Source organism: Melozone crissalis, unplaced genomic scaffold (genome assembly GCF_028551555.1).
Source record: "Melozone crissalis strain CALT ecotype California unplaced genomic scaffold, PUWL_Pcris_2 ptg000062l_1, whole genome shotgun sequence".
NCBI classification, from domain to species: Eukaryota; Metazoa; Chordata; class Aves; order Passeriformes; family Passerellidae; genus Melozone; species Melozone crissalis.
Window position 1 is genome coordinate 1,835,330 of NW_026535840.1, and position 21,218 is coordinate 1,856,547.

A 21,218-nucleotide genomic window follows, 5' to 3' on the forward strand; every position below is an offset into this window, starting at 1 on the left:
ATAACCTAACCAAAATCTTTCTTTAGAATGTATTAAAACTATACAACTTTTTTTTTTTTTTTGCTTAAAATGTGCTTGAGCACCACCAAATGTTAAAGTCACAGTTTAAGAAGAAATCCCCCCCCTTTTTTTTTGTTTTTACCTCAGCCTTAGAATGGTTGAGATGAGCAAAGAGTAAAGGACACGAGGCTTGTTCTGTGTGAGCCCCCGAAAGCACCAGCGTGTGCCGGCCCCACGGGCACTACGCCCAGTGGTTGTAGGGCCCCGCCACCCGCGTCAGGGCGTACGAAGACACCGTGATCACGTTGTCCTTGGTCACTGTCAGTGCTCTGCGGGATGGAATCTGGTTGAACTCGTTGTCTTCATAAAAGATATCTCTGCTTTCACCTGGCTGCTTTGCGTTCCTGCTGCAGGAGCCCAGCTCGGCGTTCTCCGTTCCCAATCGTTCCGCCTCCTTTTCTTTCTCTCGCGCCCTCTCGGCCATCTTCGCTTCCCACATGGCTAAGCCATGTTTTGGCTCATTTAAATTTTTGTGTTGGTAGAAAACTAAAGAAATTCTGGTGGGATGATTGCGGTTGGGTTTTTTAATCGGCGTGGTAGCGTGGAGCTCACGTCTCGCACATTCAATTAAGATAGAACCGTGAGAAGGGGCCACAGCAACCCCACCGATGTCATCATCCAAAAAATTGTGCTCGCTGTCTGACCACAATTCCTCAGCCTTTTCTTCAGAATCAGCTGCCTGTCCCAGCGCACTGCTTTGCTTTACATCAGCACAGTCCAAGTCACAGCTCTGTCCCCCATGGGAGCTGCCCTTTTCCACGGGGCACCCATGGGAGCAGTCGGCCGCGGGTGCGAGGGCGTCCTGTGCCAAGGAGCTCGGTGGGAGCGCTGGGTCACAGGAGCTGATCTGCTCCGGGGGGGCACAGGTGTCCAGCTGAAGCTGGCAGTTCTGTGTGTCTGGCTGCTGTTCAAGCACGGTGGGCAGGGGCTCTGTGTGGGCCGGGGGGCCTGGAGCAGTGACCTCGGGCAGGACGGGTGGCGCGCCGTTCACCTCCTCGTCCAGCACAATTCCAGTATAATCCTTCACTGACACATCAAAGCTCTTGCAGCTAACGTAAGGTGGCACGTGAGGTTGCTTGGTACTGCATTCAAAATACCCGTAGGGAACTGAAAAATCCTGTTGAATATTAGTCACTGCAGTTAGGCCAGACTTGTGTGCGAGGGATGGGTAAGGATGTAAACCATCCACCTTAAAGGGGGAGGAGGCCGTGTACTGCTTCAGTAAAGAGCAATTTTTAGTAGTGTTTGAAGAATGTTTCATGGCATAAAGGTGGTTGGAAGGCTCCATTTTTATTCCAGGTTTTAAAGCATCTGGTTTGTTCCCTAGAAGAAAGAAATGCACACCAAAGTTGTAAGTACTTCTCAATCAATAAAATACCTCTCTTCTATTTGCATACTTGCTTTCTAACATGAAAAATGCACACTGATACAGATTTTTCAAAATTATTATTTTTAGCTTTCCAGGAGTATGTCTATGACTGTACACATCTCTCTTTATATATATATATATAGCATACATACACACACATATATTTATCATATATATATGTATACACACACACACACACACATACATATAAAATAACCTTGCTCAATTAATGCCTTAACCTTTTCCAGTCAGGCTGCTGGTACATAAAATAAAAAAGTATTTCAGTGAGAGATGAAGAAAATAAACAGAAAAAATTAAATAACCACTAATTCCCAATTCACACAGCCCAGGCCTACAGGAATGCTTCCCAGCAGCTGACTGCTGGCCTTCAGTTTTTACATAATTGATGAAATTCAGTCTATGAATCAGTTAAAATTCTGGCCTGCCTTAACCCCACATTATAATGAAAGGAAAAAGCATGTTTATGGATCTTGTCCATCACAGCAAAAACAGTTACTGCATTACAATGACTCATGTATTCCAATGCTGACTCAGAAATTACCTTAAAAAAAAAAGGTATCTGGCAACATGCTCCAGGTAAACCCATCCCTATAAAATGGATTTTGAGTCATGTGATTTGGCTGCCTTGCACCTTCCCATCTAACTGCCCCACTATTTCAGGTCTCTCTGCAGGCATCCTTGTGCAGTCTGTGTCAGCCCTGAACTAGTTTGCAGCCACGGCTGTCTCTGCTGGGCTGGGTTGGGACCAGGCTCCTCCCAGGGCCGCTCTCACCATGGGCAGGTTCAGAGCCCATGGAATGAAGAATTCCACTGACTCTGCTGGGCTCTGCCATGCCCTGCCATGGCTGTACATGTTCTGCTGGCAGCTGGCACCCACACAGCTCTTGCTTACTCTCACAGAGGACTGTCAGTGTTTCTTTATTCCCTAAATACACACAATGGTTAATAGTTTTACACAGTGTAGAAGCATAATTTGTTCTTCTAGTCTGTCTCCTAGTAATTTATAAATCAGTGAAGAATTAAAAACATTCCTCCCATAGGAATGCACAAAAGTCAAAGTGGGATAATGAGAGGCACAATAGTTAGTATGCAGAAACTGAAAGCTCTATGGGGACAGGAGGAGGCCACATCAAGTCTATAAAAACCTTTCTGTGAAATAAACCACAAAGTGTTTAATGACTTTAACAGCCCCCACCCCAGGGCAAGGCCTCTGCCCTAAAGACTTTAAACACAGCATTTGAGAATTGCATTCTCCATCATGTCAGGAGAGAGATTGTTCTGTAAAAATAAGTTTTAACAACTCTCAGCACTCAATTATGGAAGTGTAACAAATGCATTTTACTTGTTTTTTAAATGTTATTCCCCCAAAACGAAGATACTCTTTGAAACATTTACCTGTTATTCCTCCCCTTAAAAATGCTACATAGGTCTGTGTTCCAGACTGCAAGGCAAGATGTATTTATTACCATCTGTGTGGCAGTTGTCTTTTGCAAAGTGGGCAGTTTGCCTTATCTCTCTCTCTGAGTGACCACAATCACACCTCCCTCGGGAGGGGACATTGCTGATAACAGACTATTGAATGTCACTGCATGGCTGATAAGAACTGTAACATCCCATTGGGAGATGCTCCGCCCAGGGGGAGGAGCCAAGCATTGCTACCCAGAGATAATCCAGGGGGAGGAGCCAAGCATTGCTACCCAGATATAATCCAGAGGGAGGAGCCAAGCATTGCTACCCAGGTATAATCCAGAGGGAGGAGCCAAGCATTGCTACCCAGATATAATCCAGAGGGAGGAGCCAAGCATTGCTACCCAGATATAATCCAGAGGTTTTGAGACACCAGCACGGCTTTCTCCATGGGATTCCCCAGAGGAACAGCAGCTGTCTCTCCTTCCACTGGATCTTCAGAGGCAGAATACATCCTTCTCTACAGGATTCCTGCTCCAGCAGAACCACCCCTGATACTGCAGGAGGGCTGCAGTCACATTTCCAATGGGACTGCCACCAACACCCTGACCCACAGGGTGTCAGGTTGGGTTCTGACTCTGTCAGTGTTGTTCTAGTGTACTGCATTATTTATTTTATCCTTTTATTTTCTTCCCTATTAAACAACTGTTATTCCTCTCCCATATTTTTGCCTGAGAGCCCCTTAATTTAAAACCTATAGCAATTGGGGGGGGGGTTCATTTTCTCCATTTCAGGGGAGGCTCCTGCCTTCCTTAGCAGGCACCTGTTTTTCCAAACCAAGACAGTCTGGATGTCTCTTATGAAATGAAATTCAAAATTACAGCAGATGGGCTAGTTTTCCTCTCTTCTTCCTAACAGGCTGTGCTTTAATTGTATTTATTTTTCACCAGCTAATCAGGGAGTTTAACTCCATGGCTTCTTCCACCTCTTTCCTCTTTTCTGTCTCTCAGGACTGGCCAGTCCCAGGCAGCAGCCCTTCCCTGGAGGCCTGAGCCAGGATGTGACACCAGGCACAGCCCAGCCTGGCACAGCCCTGCACTGCCCACGGGCACAGGAGGAGCCACCAGGGCCTCCTGGCACCTCCCTGGCTGCTGGCAGCCTGCCCTGCCCTGCTCCTGCCACAGCCCTGCAAGGGACAATCTGCAGTGCCACTTGATGAAATCTGGGGTTTTTACACAGCTCTTGGTGTGCAGCACTGTCCATGCCATTGCCAGGGAAGGGTCACAGCTCAGTTCTGAGAAAGCCACTGTCTGCCACAGGAATGGAGAACACAGGTCTTGTACTTCAAAGTGACACAAATTCAAGTGCTTATTTAGGTCAAAATTCCAACAATGTTCTTTCAAGGTGGTCAAACTGCCATTATTTATTAGAATAAGGGAACTTGGAAATACTTCACAGGTGTTCACAGACCACCAACAAACTATTTTTGGGTGATCACCTGAGGTTTATTCTGCCCCATGAGACAACACTGGCTGCAGTGACTTGTTCATTAACCCCTAAAATGCAGAATATACAAGTGCTTTATTTTAAAGGGGCTTTTCCCTCCCATCAGATGTGTAACAGAACACAGAATCAGAACAGACTGGTAGAATTTCCCAAGTATCACTCACCTAAACAATGCAAAGCGTTGCCAAGATGTTCTGGGGCTTCAGTTTTCAGTTTTACCGGTGTTGAATATTTTTTATCTATTAATGGCTGCTTTTCACTCGGGGTCCTCCTTGTGTCTGGTTTCTTTTTCTTGGCAGCCCTGAGAGGCTCAGCCAACATCCTCACTTCCCTGGGGAATGCTGTGAGCACCTGGATGGCTCCGGCTTTGATCTTGGCCTCCAGGCCCTCCTCGGTGCCAAACTCGTCGGTCTGGGAGATCTTGTACAGCGGCAGCACGTGCAGCTGCTCATCGCTCGGGATCACCCCCACTCTCCTGTTGTCCTCCTTGGTTAGGGTGCACACCTGCCAGGGGCACAAGGGCCACAAATCATCCACAGCACAAAGCAGCAGCTAATAAAGGCTCAGGCACTCATCCTCCACTGCTGGCTCCTGCTCTGAGGCCTCAACACCAGCGGGCTTGAAATGCAAACAGCTGACAAATAATTGGACAAATTATTTGTCAGACAAATAGCATCATCTGTGATGACACAGAAAAACTGTTATACTTTAAGATCAAGGCACGTGTCTTCAACGAGAAAGTGAAATTTTGTCTCAGCTTACAGTATGCCAACCTTGGTAAATAATCTCAGCTGTAAATATACTGTAAAGTTCCTAAGCATTCTGATTTTTTTTAAGTACGTAAATACATCATTGATGTTCAGATTAATTCTAAAGGATTATAAAATATGAAAAATTATTTTTGCATTAAACAAAAAGTGTTTATGATCTGGAATTTATTCCATGATTTGGAATTGGTTTTGGTTGGTAATTGAAAAACCCCAAACCAGCACAAACGGTCACTCATACTGCTCTATACATTTTGCAAATCTCAGCTCTAACTCTCTCCCTCTCTCAACATTTTCTTAAATCAACACCCCACTGTAATTAACTCACAGGACCCAGGAAATGTTCTCTTAGGCCACTGCCCTACTTCCTGTTATTCTGAGCTGTGAGATGCTGGAGCCCAGAGCAGAGTGCTGATTATATCCAGTTTGATGAGCTCACATCAGAAATAGGAATAAATATTCCAATTTACTGCAATAGTTTTCTTGTTATCATTATAAATGCTGAACCTTTCCAGCACTCCTTGAGTTCCAGCTGTTACCAACACCAACCCATCCCCCAGAGAGCAGCACTGACACTGGCACTGCAATCCCTGGGGTCATTCCCAAGGGATGGCAACAGCTCTGTGTGCCTGAGCCCTGGAACAAACATTCACCCCTGAGCACTGGTACAAACATTCACCCCTGAGCACTGGTACAAACATTCACCTTCTGCAGCTCTGGCACCTCCATTCCCAAGGCTGGAAAGCCATACATGGATACCATGGCTCAGGGAAGCTGCTGCCCCACAGGAGTCACTAACTACACACAGAAAGGAACAGGAGCACCATCCAAGGATGAAATTCTATTCCCTAAATGGAAGCTTAGCATTCCATCATTCTGCAGGCTCAATCTGACACCTATCAGAAACAGTCAATCCAATTTCCCAATCTTCTCACCATTCCTAACATTCCAGGGGAGAAGAATGTTATTATTTAGGGGATGAAAAAACTCAAACATTTTTTATTTCATAGCACAGCTTTTGCATAAAGGCATCACACAATTATTTCTAGAAAAATAAAAGTACAGAAACACAAACTAAAAAATCCTGAACCAAAAACGTGGTGGCTCGGGCTTATCAACAGCTCTATGCAAAGCTTGGCAGTTGCAGAGCAGCAAAAGGAGGAAATCTGGGGGGCAGAGAGGAGGAAGAGCTTTTCAGGAGGCAGTGGGAAGGATGCAGAGGGGCTCCAGGGCAGTTAGCAGCTGCTTTGTAGCACTCACTGAGGTACTCACCTCCTCTGGGCAGCCTCTACACCAGGAGGCAGATTTAGAGAAAACAGAAGTTGTTCAGTGAGCAGCACTGGAACCTTGCTGCCTGTGGGCTCTGCCAGCCACATTCCCACAGCTCCAGGCCCAGCAGGGCCCCTGCTCCCACCCTGCCTGGGCACCTCCTCCCTGCATGCAGCCCCCCAGCTCACCCCCAGGGACACTGCACAGCCCACAGCAACTGCCTCCAAATCCCAAAGACAATTCTGTTCCTGCCAAGTTCAGCGACACCTGCCTGAAACTGGCCAGCAGATGCCACTTTATTCAGGGAGGGTCAGAGGGCTGCACATACAGAGAGCATCATTATATAGGAGTGATGTTTTTAGAAAGCCCAGTGCAGTGTCCCTGTGGGCACCCAGGACATCCCTCGGCTGTCCAGGACGGCCCAGACCCTGCCAGGGGGCTCAGAGACCCTGGCACAGAGCCCAAAACACCTGTGGGTTTGATTGTCACCCATGGAGCAAGTTACCAACCTTAGATGGAGATCAGCAGGCCACAACAGTTTAGGTAGAATAATAGTGAAGTTATCATGGGGTGGAAAAATAGATTTTGGGGTTTTTGGTATGGGGGTTCAGGAGGCAAGATGGAGGAATCTGGGCATGTCCAGCCTTTCTCCTTCTTCTTCTTGGCCTCCATCTTCTGCTGTGATGGTGGCACTTTGGGACTGGTTTAGAGTAGAAGCTCAGTGTCTAACATGGGTGATAGGCATTGGGAAGTTATGGTAAATATTGTACAGGTAGTTTTTAGTATAAAGACATAACACCACCCTGGGGCAGGCAGAGTGCCTGGACTGTCCTGCTGAGCAAACCTCGGCAGGGCAGGAGAAAGAATTTTATAGATAAGGAACAATAAACAACCTTGAGACTGAGAAATTAAGAACTCTGACTCCTTCTTCAAGTGCCAGGCTGGGAAAAGAGACTTTTAACATTCTCGGGATCGCAGTTACCCAGAAAGACCCCAAGGTTTCCCCTTCTAAATGATAAACAAAAGCAGTAATAAAGTCAGCATGGAGGGGCCTGGCTCCCTCTTGTTTTCACCAGAAATGGGCAGTGGTCTTATAGAATACCATGTCCAGCCTGTGTCTGGCCCAGGCACTAGTCTGAAAGAAGTCTTGAAGGTTCAATCCACAATATTTTTTATTTTGAATATTGAGACCCTCATCCAATTCACAATTATAAATTTCCATGCAAAAGCCAACACCCTGTGGAACAAGATGAAGAACTGTTCTGAGGAACTGAACAAGATGGGGGCTGTACTGTATTGACACAACTGTGCTGCAAGTACTGTCAACTCCAGCACACCCTGGATATTAAATACTGACTTCAAATACATATTAGGAAATTAATGTATAACCAAAATTGTATCCAGATCTGAAGACCAATACATCTACAGCCTAAATGCCATAACACCAATTTTAATACATATATACTTTCACAGTTAGTGTCCCCTTAAAATATTTTAACGTGAAAGTAAGGGTGCTAGGGCAAACAGATAACTGAAAATAATAATAGGAGAAAACCAGCCATAAATTCAGGTAGTACAGATTATCTAAACTGAAAATAATAATAGGAGAAAACCAGCCATAAATTCAGGTAGTACAGATTATCTAAACTGAAAATAATAATATGAGAAAACCAGCCATAAATTCAGGTAGTACAGATTACCTAAAAACTTACAGCTAAAGGTGGTAAATCATCAATTGAGAAATTTCTGCTTAAAAAATACTCCAATATTCAAACCTGTGCAAAATATTCCATTAACTTAGGAGCCACTGCTGAGAAGTGAAAAGCAGAATTTTCCATTGGTGCTGACACTGCTGCAAACTGACCAAAATGAAACACAAGCATGAGAAAGCCATCAAGTCTGTTAAAGGCCATTTACAGCATGAAGCTGCATATCCTGCTACTCTGCTTTTTCCAGAACAGGCAGCTAAACCATCCAGGATGCTCAAAGGCCAAAGAAGTGTTGGCCAAAAGGTTTGTTTAGCTTTCCAATGTGCTTGGTGATCAAACTCATTACCTATTCTGGGTTTAGTGATGTCATGGTAAAAGTTGCATGTTTATGAAACTTGATTACTTTTCCCTTCATTTAAACTTCAAATGCACCAGGAACTCAGTGCAATCCCCTGCAGACATCCATGTGTAGCCACACAGCTCCCAGTGTGTTATTCTGGCTCTCTTTGATGTGCCTGTGTCCTCCTGAACCCCACATGTAGCACTGATGGAGCCTTTTCCACTGTGTTGCAATAACAGATGGTTCCCATTCAGGTTTCAGCAGTCAAACAGCCTCTCCAAACCTGGGAGATGGAATCAGGCTCCTGCACCCCTCCCAGAGCAGCTGGAGACACAGTGGGTGCCCCTGGGGGCTCAGGGGCTGCTGCAGCCCTGCCCACCATCATGGATAAAACATCTTTGCTTTTCCTTTGCAGCCAGCACAAACCACGTTGTTCTCTTGGCCTGCTCTACCCTGAACCAGTGTATGCAGGTCAAAACCAGAGCAGGGAACCGCAAACTTCTCTTGCTTTTGCCCACTTGATGCCCCCAGGCTGTGCCATCAGACACAGGGTGCAGCCCAGAACTGCTCCCTGGAGCTCACAGGTCAGCAGAGTGACCCTCTCACGTTTCTCCATTTGCACAATAGAAAAACCCAACAGAAATTCCTCCTTTACAGGCCCAGGGATTCATCTTCCTCCTGTCTGTGATAAACTGAAGCACCAACTGAAGCACCTGGAGCTGCTGCAGCCCCCAAAGTGGGCAGGGGGTGCAGACAGTGGTGTGACCATGCACAGCCACCCTGTCAGCCCCTGCAAAGGCCTGGAGCCCCCTGCCAGTGCTGTGATCTGCCAAAATACACCAAGGCATGGCAAAAGCAGAGTGTTTGGGGGTTTATCTGAACCCCAAAGAGTTTGGGGACAGACTGGTGATTGTCAGTACTTAGCTCTACTGCCAGTAATGACTGACATATTGTGGGTGCCCTCAAAACAGAGATTTATCTTCCTCCCCTTCTTCCCAATGTCTGCTGCAGAACTGCAGCTGGTCTGTCCTTCCTCAGCCCAGCACCAAGGGCCCCCTGCCCCAAGGATGAGCAACACCCACACAAACTGCAGAACCAGCAGCAGCCTTTGTGTCCCAGTCACCTTTAAACCCCAACAAGAACACTGCCAGTGCCTTAAATGGATCTCCACAGCTATGAAGAGCATGGCCCTTCACAGCTAATCTGATAAAGGAACAGAAGTCCTCACATTTCACAGGCTCCATCAATAGCTATAAAGCTTTTATCTGTGTTGCCCATTTAGCTTCACATCCATAAGGAGCATGCACCCTACACTGCAGCTGTAACACACATCAGTGGCCCTCAGGAGAACTTGAGATGACAAAAGAGTCTAAGTAAAAATGAATGGTACATTTATTGCCTTAAAGGTTCTTTAAAAACTCACTTTGTAGGCAGAAATTATTTCTGCTTCTTTCAGACAAACACATTAGTTTACATCTCTGTAGAACTGTCATTGTACTCCAGAGCAAGCAGGGAGTGTTTGATTTTAGTTTTCTACCAGAAGCAGGGTCAATTCAGAGCTTGACTCTGCTAGCCAGACACAATGTTTAGCAACTCAAATCTTCAGTGCTAATTACCATGTAACAGCAATCCCCAATTTGTGTAGGTTAAGGTCTGCTATTCTCTCTTGTATCTCCAGAGGGCATTTCCAAGACACTCCCACTGCTAACACAAACTTTACAGGATGAATAATTTTCAGAGTCAGATACAAATAGTGCAGCTGATCAAACACACAAACTGAGAAAAATGCAAGAATGTTTTAAAATATATTCTTTTAAGTGTACAGGAAACTTATTCCTTATTATTAACCTCATTGAAGTCCTTTGCTGAACTTATGTCTGTGCCTGGTTTAAACAATTTGAATGGACTCTGGCTTTCTTTTTCTTTGGGTGGCCCATGCAGAATTCCTGTGGTACTTGCAGTAAAGGTGATTTACCAATGATGAAGGGAGAAAATGAAAAGGTGTCACAATAACAGAGCCAGCAGCGTTTGCAATTATCAACTCACAAGGCATTTACTTTAACCTTTTTAGCCTAGAAGAACTTTAAATTTTATAAATAAAGATTTTGTGTTCCTGTAAGGGGAAAGGGAAGAAATCTTAACAACACTAACAGGATGACAAGTACACTCTGTAGGGACCTTAAAATGTAAGGTGTGACAAGCAGTTAAAAAAAAAGTGAAACATAGTAAAGTGATGGATGCTGGAGGTTTCCAGTGCAGGGAAAATTGTTCTCATTCTGTTCATGACCACATGATGAGAAAGCAATCTCTGGGAGAGCCGTCACCTCAGAGTTGTACCTGCACTCAGTACATTTTACAGACAAAATGTAAATATCCCCTCCATCATGATCAGTGATTTATAAGAAATCATCGTGGATTTTAAGCCTTGTAGGCAGTCACACAGCATCGTCTGGAACCAGACAGGAATGGTGCAGGAGGTGCTGGTATCACATGCACTAATTTCTTCTTCTGACCTTACCACATTTCCTATGGTATTCCCAGACTTGGTTATAAGCCAAAACTAACAACCCTAATTTTGATTGTCATGAAAATCTGGACTGAAGCAAGCCCAGCCTGTCCTACCACCCTGCTTGCAAAAACCAATGTTTTTTGCTTTAGGCTTCCAATTCATGTGAGTGTAACTGGGCACAGACAGGAACAGCAAACACAGCCCCAGCTCCTCACTGGGGAGGCTGCACAGACCATGAGGAAACTCCCAACCCCAATTCACCCTCATAATGGCCCAATTCCAGCTGGTAAACTCGAGTGTTGATACTTGCAGCTGGTTTCTATTTACAAACAGCCCCTTGCTGCAAGGATACCAAAATAAAGAGAAATCCTATCTAAATAAACAGAACACAGGTGTGCAGTGTTTATTTGTGAGTGAGCTACCCATGAAAACCAGACTGCAAGGCAGAGTATTCAGCAGTTCTAATCAGTTGGTCATGTTCTGCAAAACTGACAAAATTTGGCAGAACTGGGTGGAAAGTGATGGTGATGAGCACACAATGACCTCACACAAGTTGTTCCATGTTTCTGAGATGTGGAACCACTTGCAAACACACCACACAGAATCCACGAAGCATCAACACCAGCAAGGACCATGTGAAGCTGCAATGGCAGCAGGTGCTTACAGATAAATGCAGTTGTAGAACTATTCCCCAATGATTCCAGAAAAAAGGTTTAATTGTCCCTCCAGCTGCTTCTGGCCATATTATGACTTTTTGGATCCATATGGCAAAATGAGTAGCAGACTCAGCTGCCATTTCGTCTCTAATTTAAGAGGCAATGGAGCACTTAAATTATTCTTTTCAGAACATCTAAAGTAAATTTCATCAAAAAGCACATAATGTAGTTTGTCTGACAAGGAGGTCTCATTTTCAAGTTTAGAATCTTTAAGGGCATCAAATTCCTATGCTTCAGAAGCAATTTTGCAATGCATACTGCCAACACTAAGCAAAAATAACAGTCAATGGATGACTGCATTCCTGGTGGATTCCCAGAGCTGCTTCCATACTTTAAAGGAATGGACCTTTGCTCCCCTTACAAACACAAATTAACATTAAAGCAACTGTACCAGTAATTTCATTGCTGTCACATAGAAATGCTCATTGTTAACTATAGGTGTAAATGCAACACTTTATTGAATCACAGCAACACAATAATTCAGTTTGCATTTCCAAAACCAAAAAAATCTAGAGTAAGCAGAGATTTCAGATAATTTTTTTCCAGATATACATCCTTTGATAGATAGGGAAGTTACTTTTGTTACCTGCACTGCTGTACAAGCAGTCACCCTCACTATTCAGAGCACTGGGATGCTCCAGCTGCTCAAAGAACACTGCCAGTTGTATCTTTTCTGCCTTGACCTTGTCTTTCTTCAACACTACGGTGTTAATTTGTCAAAGATCACTTAATTGAGTAATTCCCAACCAATTTTCTCACTGGTAATCCATCAAGGTATATAACACAGCCACACCAATCTGTGGGTTTTCCTTTCATACTGAGATTCAAAGACTGTAATGGTCACCTGGCTCCACTACAATCCATACTGTCTGCTTCCTGACCTGTACCTACACTAACAGGGAACCTGGTATGTGCCCAGTGCAAGAAAGAGTGAATTTGGTGAGCCTGGGGGAGGTAAGTTACTAATTAATAAGTTTGCTTTAGCTCTCCCTCCACAGCGGTCTGTACAGCTCCTTGGTTAGACAATCATTTCCCTTTAGTATCAGCCCTTTCCCAGGAAAAAGTGACCTGCCCTCTGGCCAGGCCTCTCCAGAGGACCAGGAGTCTTTAGAGAATGAAGGTATTTTGCAGGAGGGATCACTCCCATCCCCATTTTGATCTGTTATGCAATAAAATGAACCCATGCCCTCTGTAGACAGTAACAAACGAGTCTTTACAAAATGGAGGTATTTTGTAGGAAGGATCACTCCCATTCCCATTTTGATCTGTTATGCAATAAAATGAACCCATGCCCTCTGCAGACAGTAACAAATATATACAAACAAGATGAGCATGGATAAACGGCAACCTGCAGTTAATAGTGAAACCACTGCAATGAAATGAGCCCCCAGCAGCAGCAGCAGCACTCTGTGAGAGCACAGTGAGGAGGGCAGGGTACATACCACGGTGCTGCCGTTGTGCATGTTGTGCGTGTCCTTGTGGGCGTGGGCACAGAAGTCGATGCAGGCGGTGACACCCGAGAAGGGCCGGCCGTCCTTGCAGCCCAGCCGGCAGTCGGGGCCCATGTGCTCGTTTTCCACCTGCAGGGAGAGAGGGCAAACTGCAGACACTGAGCACTGAGAGTGCTGTGCAACCCCACCAGCCACCCACAGCTCTGGGACACCACCAGGGCAGCCTTTTCCACCTGGAGAGAGAGAGCAAACTGCAGACACTGAGCACTGAGAGTGAGCTGTGTAACCCCACCAGCCACCCACAGCTCTGGGACACCACCAGGGCAGCCTTTTCCACCTGGAGAGAGAGAGCAAACTGCAGACACTGAGCACTGAGAGTGAGCTGTGTAACCCCACCAGCCACACACAGCTCTGGGACACCACCAGGGCAGCCTTTTCCACCTGGAGAGAGAAAGCAAACTGCAGACACTGAGCACTGAGAGTGAGCTGTGTAACCCCACCAGCCACACACAGCTCTGGGACACCATCAGGGCAGCCAGGCAGACTCAGGGGTTCATGTTTTCCTATGAAACATGCAACATCTGTGGCTGGATGCCAACGAGATAATCAGGTCAGCCACAATCAAATGTCTTGGATAGAAAAACATTTTATTTACAGCCTTATCTCTCAGCATTTTTCACAGATAAAAATATGGTGCTACTTAAGCACCATGAGTAGCTTAAGCAGCTCAAGTAAAGAGGGGCAGTGTGTGGAAACCTGCCAAATGCACCAGGATTCCAAATGCACAGCCATCAGGAACACCCTCTGGGGCTGCTCCTTGGATTGAAACTGTTTATCAGAGCTGGATCTCACACACCCACCTGGTTCTGGAAAGCTTCTGGAGCAAGCTTCTTATAAACCGGAGCCACATCAGTAGCCAACGTTTGCAAATTGTTTTCAAGAAGTTCCTCCTGCAGGGAAAGGCAACATTTGGTGCTGCAGCTTGCTTGAAAAGAATCTCAGCCAGTTTAGACATGCCCAACAGGTCAGCTCCTAGCCCATATTTTATTAAACTGACTTTGTTCTGCTGCCCTTTGTCACCAACCATAAATGCCAGCTTTTGCATGACTAACCCATCAAAGCTGTTAAACAGAAATCAGCCAAATAACAATAGAGGATACCTGCTAGGTCAGAGCAACCCAGCACACAGGAACTGATTCTGCATCACTTTCCATATGCAGTCAAGGAGTGAGGTGTGTTGCACACAAAACCACAGAAGTAACATCCAGAGGAGAAAAATCACACCCCAAGCTGAGTGGGGATGGAAGCCCAGGCCTTCTGTTGGTGTTTTATTTATGGAGCCTTAGTCTGTGCTGACACCATGTGAGAAACTCCTAATAGCATTTATCTTCAGCTCTTAGGTCTTCTTTCAGGCACTTTTCTCATTTTCTGATAACTATTTTGTTCTTTGGAGGGGCAAAAATCAGGACTTAACGGAAGTAACTACTAGATTCAGAAATAACATTCCCTTTATATGGCTGATCCATATAAACACAGAATTAGCGAAGTGGGCTTCCACAGCGGTGTCATATTTAAGCTCTTATTTGTAGAAACAATCCCTAAATTCTTATCCTAAGTTTTTGCTTTGCCAGGAAAATCACCAACTAATTGGGAAAGCAGAGGGCAGTGACACACTCCCTAATTTCTTTTCCTCCAAGGACCAAGCTTTGAGAGAACTGCAGCTTCAGTTTCTCCCAGTGCATAGTGGCAAAATGAAGCAAGCTGTTATTTCTTATTTTAAAAAACCCACTTATCACCACACACTGTAAACACCAACATAAACACCAGGAGACTTTACTTTTTTCAATGGCATGTAACATTACAAGATGATGCTGTATTTTTAACTTGTACTAAACCCAGTTTTGTCAGCTGTAAATGGCTACCACAAGGTTTTCTGAACCACAGTGAAGTTAATGTATCCTTAATTATCCATCCTACCAGAAGGATATCTACCCTAGGAACCATTCCTTCCTCAATATATTACACCCTTAACCTCCTCTCATTCAGCATCAGAAACCTACAGGGAAAACGCATGCACAGAATGCTCCATGCACAGCATCAGACAGGGGATAACCTCAACACACAGGCAAAGGACAGAGAAGGAACAGGACCCCTAAAATGCAAGGATGCCAAATAAATGCATTTTTCTATTAAGTGGAAGTTTATAAAACAAATTCCCTCTTGTGACAAGCAGGGCTGGGTTTGGCTGCAGAGCCTCAAGAAGGTGCTCGGTGAGGAGGGCAGAGGGGCAGAGTGCTGTGCTGAGGCAGAAGCTTTCCCTCAGCCCTAGTGAGGTTTGTGAGTACCCCAGTGAGGTTTGTGAGTACCCCAGTGAGGTTTGTGAGTACCCTAATGGGGTTTGTGAGTACCCTAGTGAGGTTTGTGAGTACCCTAATGGGGTTTGTGAGTACCCCAGTGAGGTTTGTGAGTACTCTAGTGAGGTTTGTGAGTACCCCAGTGAGGTTTGTGAGTACCCCAGTGAGGTTTGTGAGTACCCCAGTGAGGTTTGTGAGTACCCTAATGGGGTTTGTGAGTACCCCAGTGAGGTTTGTGAGTAGCCACACAGCTCAGGGGAGACTGAGGGCTTGCACTCATGTGCATGAGAAACACCTCAAAAACCCTTTTAGGGCAACAAGTCAGGAGCTGGGAGCAATATTTACCTGCAGTGAATCAAGTGACATCTATCAAGAAGAAAGGATATCTCACACTGTGTGTACACAGAACAATTACTGCAGGGTAACCCCAAGAGTGCCCAAAACATGCCAGCTGTGCTAGCAAAGATGTGGCACTTTTACCTAGGAGATCCATAGGGAATGGGGTTGCACACACCTACAGTCATAACAAAAGGCACTGTGGAGTCACCCTGAGAGGTCTCTGTGCACCAGCTTACAACACCTTTATTCCTTCTTCAGGAAAATATTTCAATGTAAAGTAACTAATGTGGTTGGGTTTTTTTAGAGGTTTGTTACTTCACATAATCCATCCCTGTTTTCTGTGCTGCCTCACCTTTATGGCATCACTAACACTCATAAGCAGAAATTTTGGTATCATTTAACTGCACTTCATTTTAGTGTATTAATTCCTTCAAAACTATTTTAAAAAACATGCTGTCCACAGAAAAAATCCAGTTTATTCTTGGTGACTGGGGAGCCCAGGCTGTCAGCTGGTCCTACAGCAGTGGGAAAGCAGTGCAACCCCAAGGTGCAACATTTTCTGTGCCAAGGCAAAAGGCCTGAAACCCTGAGCTGCAAGCTTGGTCCTTAGAAAAGGCTGTTACTTACAAAGAATTAAAATTTCACACAGAGTTACACAGTGAGCTAAACAGGCATGCACAAAAGCATTCAGAATCATTTATGGTATATAAATACATAGTAATCATTCCACTGAATGAAATCTCAGTCCCATTTATTCTAAATACTACAGTCACAAAAACTTTGTTGGTCAGTTAAACATACTGGGAGAGAGAAGAGGTGGAGAATGTCTAGTTCTGAAAATCATCAGAAAAGGCATTTTGAGAAAAAACATATCTTACTTGTTTAGGGTCATCAGTGAGAAGCCTAAATTTCCTGGGGTTTTTGCTCCTGGCAAACTTACAGCCATTGAAATACATACTCCATGAACAGCCAAATGAGAATGATGCTCCACAAGTTTCTGGGTCAAGTCCTTGACATGCACAAGAACGACTGGAAAAGGAAATAAAGACATAGCAGGTCAGCTGGCAACACAGCTCTTGGGTCTGGGTTTTTTTTAGGTCAGTGCTATTTTGCTATTTCTTTTATAACACAGAGCATAACAAAGGAATTTGTGAAATTCATGGCTTAACCAGGTATTTTCCATTAAGAAAATACTCCTGTGTAGAGGGCTGACTTTTCTCCATGGAGACAGTCTCAACTTCCCCAACAGCCAAATTTGGGACAGAAATATAAACAGTTACAGCTATATAAATACAGCCATGCATTCATTTTGACTTATCCTGTTAGATAACATCTTCAACCAAGAAAATAGCCCTGCTACTTAACATTACCCTAAATCCAATAGCTCTTGTGTTATGTGCAGCAAAACCATTAACTCCAAATTGATTTGACTTTCTGAGTAGACCCTTTAAGAGCACAACCATTAGATTCAGGTTCCCATACAGCTCTCAGTCTGTTAAACGTGGGCTACACAGCAATCAGCACACAGGCAGCACTGCAGTTGCAGATATTCTCTAATCAATTTAAATTCCTCTCAGAGGCACAGAGGATGATCCTGATTTTGAGTGTTCAACCTCATATCTACTTGACCAAGTCACATCTCCTTTCTTGGCAGCTCTGTTAGCACTGCTGTGAGCACAGGGCACACTGGTGGTGTTTGGGCAGAGCCAGGAGCAGCTCATGGCCACTGAGAGCCCTGGGCATGGCACACACAGCTGCCATGAGAGCCCTGGGCATGGCACACACTGAGAGCCCTGGGCATGGCACACACAGCTGCCATGAGAGCCTTGGGCATGGCACACACAGCTGCCATGAGAGCCCTGGGCATGGCACACACTGAGAGCCCTGGGCATGGCACACAAAGCTCCCATGAGAGCCTTTTCTCCAGGAAAGACCAGCAGCAAGGTGTGATCCTGCAGTGACAGCAGTGCTCTGGCACTGTGGGTGCCCCACTGAGCTCCCAGCAGTGCTCTGGCACTGTGGGTGCCCCACTGAGCTCCCAGCAGTGCTTTGGCACTGTGGGTGCCCCACTGAGCTCCCAGCAGCGCTCTGGCACTGTGGGTGTCCCAGCTGAGCTCCCAGCAGTGCTCTGGCACTGTGGGTGTCCCAGCTGAGCTCCCAGCAGTGCTCTGGCACTGTGGGTGTCCCAGCTGAGCTCCCAGCAGCTCTCTGGCACTGTGGGTGTCCCAGCTGAGCTCCCAGCAGCGCTCTGGCACTGCGGGTGCCCCACTGAGCCCCTGTCCCTCAGGAGCAGCACTCACTCTTCGTTGAGGGCGCAGCGGCGGCTGGTGGGACAGCCGTACTTGCGCAGGCTCTGCCTCAGCTCCTCGTACAGCGTGTCTGCCAGCAGGTGTGGGATGCCCTCCCAGGCCAGGATCAGGATGACGATCACGGCCGTCTGGCAGTGGTGCCCCGCGCGCTGACGCACCAGGCACAGCAGCTTCTCCTCGTCGCTGCTCCTCCGGATCACCTGCAACAATGGCTGGGTTACTGCAAGCATGGGCATCACCGCAGGGGCTGCTCTCCTCTGGGACAAGTAGGCCTGAAAAAGCAAGGAGAAAAAGAGAGAGAGAAAGGGAGAGAGAGAAAGGGAGAGAGAGAAAGGGAGAGAGAGAAGAGAGAGAGAGAAGAGAGAGAGAGAAAGAGAGAGAGAGAAAGAGAGAGAGAGAAAGGGAGAGAGAGAAAGGGAGAGAAAGGGAGAGAGAGAGAGAGAAAGGGAGAGAGAAAGAGAGAAAGAAAGAGAGCGAGAGAAAGAGAGAAAAAGAGAGAAAGGAAAAAAGAAAAAAAAAGAAAAAAAAAGAAATGCTGCCCAGAGAGTGTCCATTGCTAGCAGGACTGGGACAGCATCACACACTCATTTCTGGTGTAGTTTCTGGTGTAGAACATGATTTTGTGCTGGTTTTTTTCCCTGCAGCAGAAATAGCAGTACATTTTACAGGAGGAGTAATAATTTAGGTGTTGTACACAAACAATAAAGAAGATGAATTACAAGGAAAATAACCTCCAGAAGGACAACAAATCCCCTGAGAACCCAACATTACCTTAAAAATGTGACAGAAAACAGTCCCTAACACTGCAGAAGGCTCATACCTATGTGAAACCACACTCCCAGAGCACACACAGGCATGTGCTAGGGCAGCCACCACTGTCACAGATATCTAAGATGGCTCCCCCCTTGCAAAGAAAAACTAGAAAAAAATGATGGAACAGACTGTGCTCTTAGTGAGGGAAGGAATGTGACTTTTCAGAACATATCCCCAGACTACCTATATTAAAGTTCTTAGAGTGCTGAAGCTTTTGCTACCTGTATGATACACAGAACAATCTTATTCCTCACACACACTAACCAGTATGGAACAGTACAGTACACCACTGAATAAAAATGGGAAACAATTACAGTCCTACTCCCACATATTTAAGTTTTTGCCACAATCTGAAACAGAGCTGTATTTAAGACCAGCAAAAACACATTAAAGCTAGGTAATACTAGAACATAGTCTTTGAAAACAGATTTATTTATTCATCCAATGTGTTTTAGCCAGCACAGCCTGCACAAAACTTCCAGCAAGTGTCTCTCTGTGCACCCCAAGCCCTGCCCTGCAGCCCTCTGTGCAGCTGTGCTGCAATGCACCTGCTGCAGGCATGCAGCTGCTCAGCCAGGCTTCACCCAGCACCCTCCAGCAGGTAACAAACAGCACTGGGCATGGACCAGAAAAGCAGGAAGGCAACAGCTCACCTGCTCTTTCAATACCTCCCAATAGCTGAGCATTCAGGCAGATTCCCTATTGGACTGGTGTCAGATCTGCTTTGCTGCCAGATGTGCAGATGTCATACATGTGTGACCCCTTAGCCTGATCACTTCTGAACATCCAAGTCATTTGGACCCATCAAAAGCAGGGACCAAAGCACACTTGCAGTCCATCTGTAAATGAAAAGGTGTGCAACAAATGAGCAGCTGGAGAGAGCATCTGTGCAGGCTGAGCAGGAAGAAGCAAGCTTAAAGTTTGTGTCAGGGGATAAAGCATGGCCCTTCTAAAGTTAATCATATACTCTTACAATAACCTTAGGATTAATGAGAATATGAGTAAATGCCTCTGATAGACCATTCCTCAAAAGGAGTCCTGGTTGTGACTCCAAAACAGTTCAGTATGTTTTATAAAGAAAGAGAAACAATCCAACTCATTCACCTTTAGGTGAGATTTACAGTAATCTGTTAGGGCTGATGCACAGTACAGGTTACTATGTCAATGCTGCACAATTCCTTCAAGCCAGAACAATTTAATTTTATTACTCAGTGTGAAATTATGCTTTTACTTCTCTTTTATAATTTTTTAAAAAAAATTTATTTCTAGGCTGTAACTTCAATAGCACAGTGTGGTACTGTACAACACCAGGTTGCCCTTTTGAAGTTCTCTTATACCTCTAAACTAGAAAGAACGTCCAGGAAAAATAACAAGTGAACACAAAGAAAATTTATAGTTTCCTTTAAACCAAGACCCCACTTTTCTGGAGTTCAATGTAGCTGGAATTTGCTTCATTATGTATGGAGAGGCTTGACAGCTGGCCTGCATGGAAAGCTGAGTTAATAGAAGAAATAATTCATGATTTTTAAGTGCATCCATAGCAAGGAAGAAGACAAGGCCATCAGCATGGAAATAGATTAGAAAAGATACATGAAAATTTCTGTAAGCTAGACTACGTGCTTAAGTGGGTGTGTATATGTGCCTTATTAAATTTCTGTAAAACTTTTGCCAATTATATTGATGCTAATTTCTTTGCACCAATGAATATAACAGGTTATTGTGACGTAGTTACTGACTTAAGATCACACTTTGTTAAGAGTATATAAGCTGGAGAACATGCAGAATAAAAAGCTTTTTTCTTCTTGGACCCTAAACATGTGTGTGTATGTCATGTCCAACCTAACAATAACAATTGTGTACATAGCAGAGAATCCAATATTCTTACAGGACCCCAAAACAGTTCAGAGTCCCTCACCTTGAGGCCACAAAGGGATTTCAGAGTGGTGTGAAGGTCACTCCTGTGGGTCAGGATACACCATGTGCTCCCATCCTCACAGAAGGGCTAAACTCAGTCTCTCTTGTGGAATAGTAATAAATCTGCAGCAATGCCACCCTCAATGTAAGGAAAAGAAGTTTTGAGCAGGACAACTGAGCTCTGAACTCTGGAACAATGCAGAAATCAGCTGGCAAACCTTGTGTCCAAAGGTTTTTGGTATTACTCATGATTTCTGTGATGTAGTTAGCAACAGTGATAAAGTAAATAACTTAATGCTTCAGTTTGTTTAATTTTGGTCCCTAATGAATTTAAAAGGCATGAGAAAGTAATCATTTGTTAAGTG

At 45.1% G+C, this 21,218-nt stretch overlaps 1 protein-coding gene across 1 annotated transcript in view; it reads right to left on the reverse strand.

Moving 5' to 3' along the window:
* Positions 1 to 241: 241 nt before the first annotated feature.
* TET1 (tet methylcytosine dioxygenase 1) overlaps positions 242 to 21,218 on the reverse strand; it is a 54,698-nt gene continuing 33,721 nt past the window's right edge. The window contains exons 6-11 of the mRNA XM_054288458.1: positions 18,118 to 18,326; positions 16,696 to 16,846; positions 13,985 to 14,074; positions 13,116 to 13,253; positions 4,528 to 4,867; positions 242 to 1,383 (exon numbers count right to left, since the gene is read on the reverse strand). Of these exons, the coding sequence (XP_054144433.1) occupies positions 242 to 1,383; positions 4,528 to 4,867; positions 13,116 to 13,253; positions 13,985 to 14,074; positions 16,696 to 16,846; positions 18,118 to 18,326 (2,070 nt within the window). The remainder of the gene's footprint in view (positions 1,384 to 4,527; positions 4,868 to 13,115; positions 13,254 to 13,984; positions 14,075 to 16,695; positions 16,847 to 18,117; positions 18,327 to 21,218) is intronic.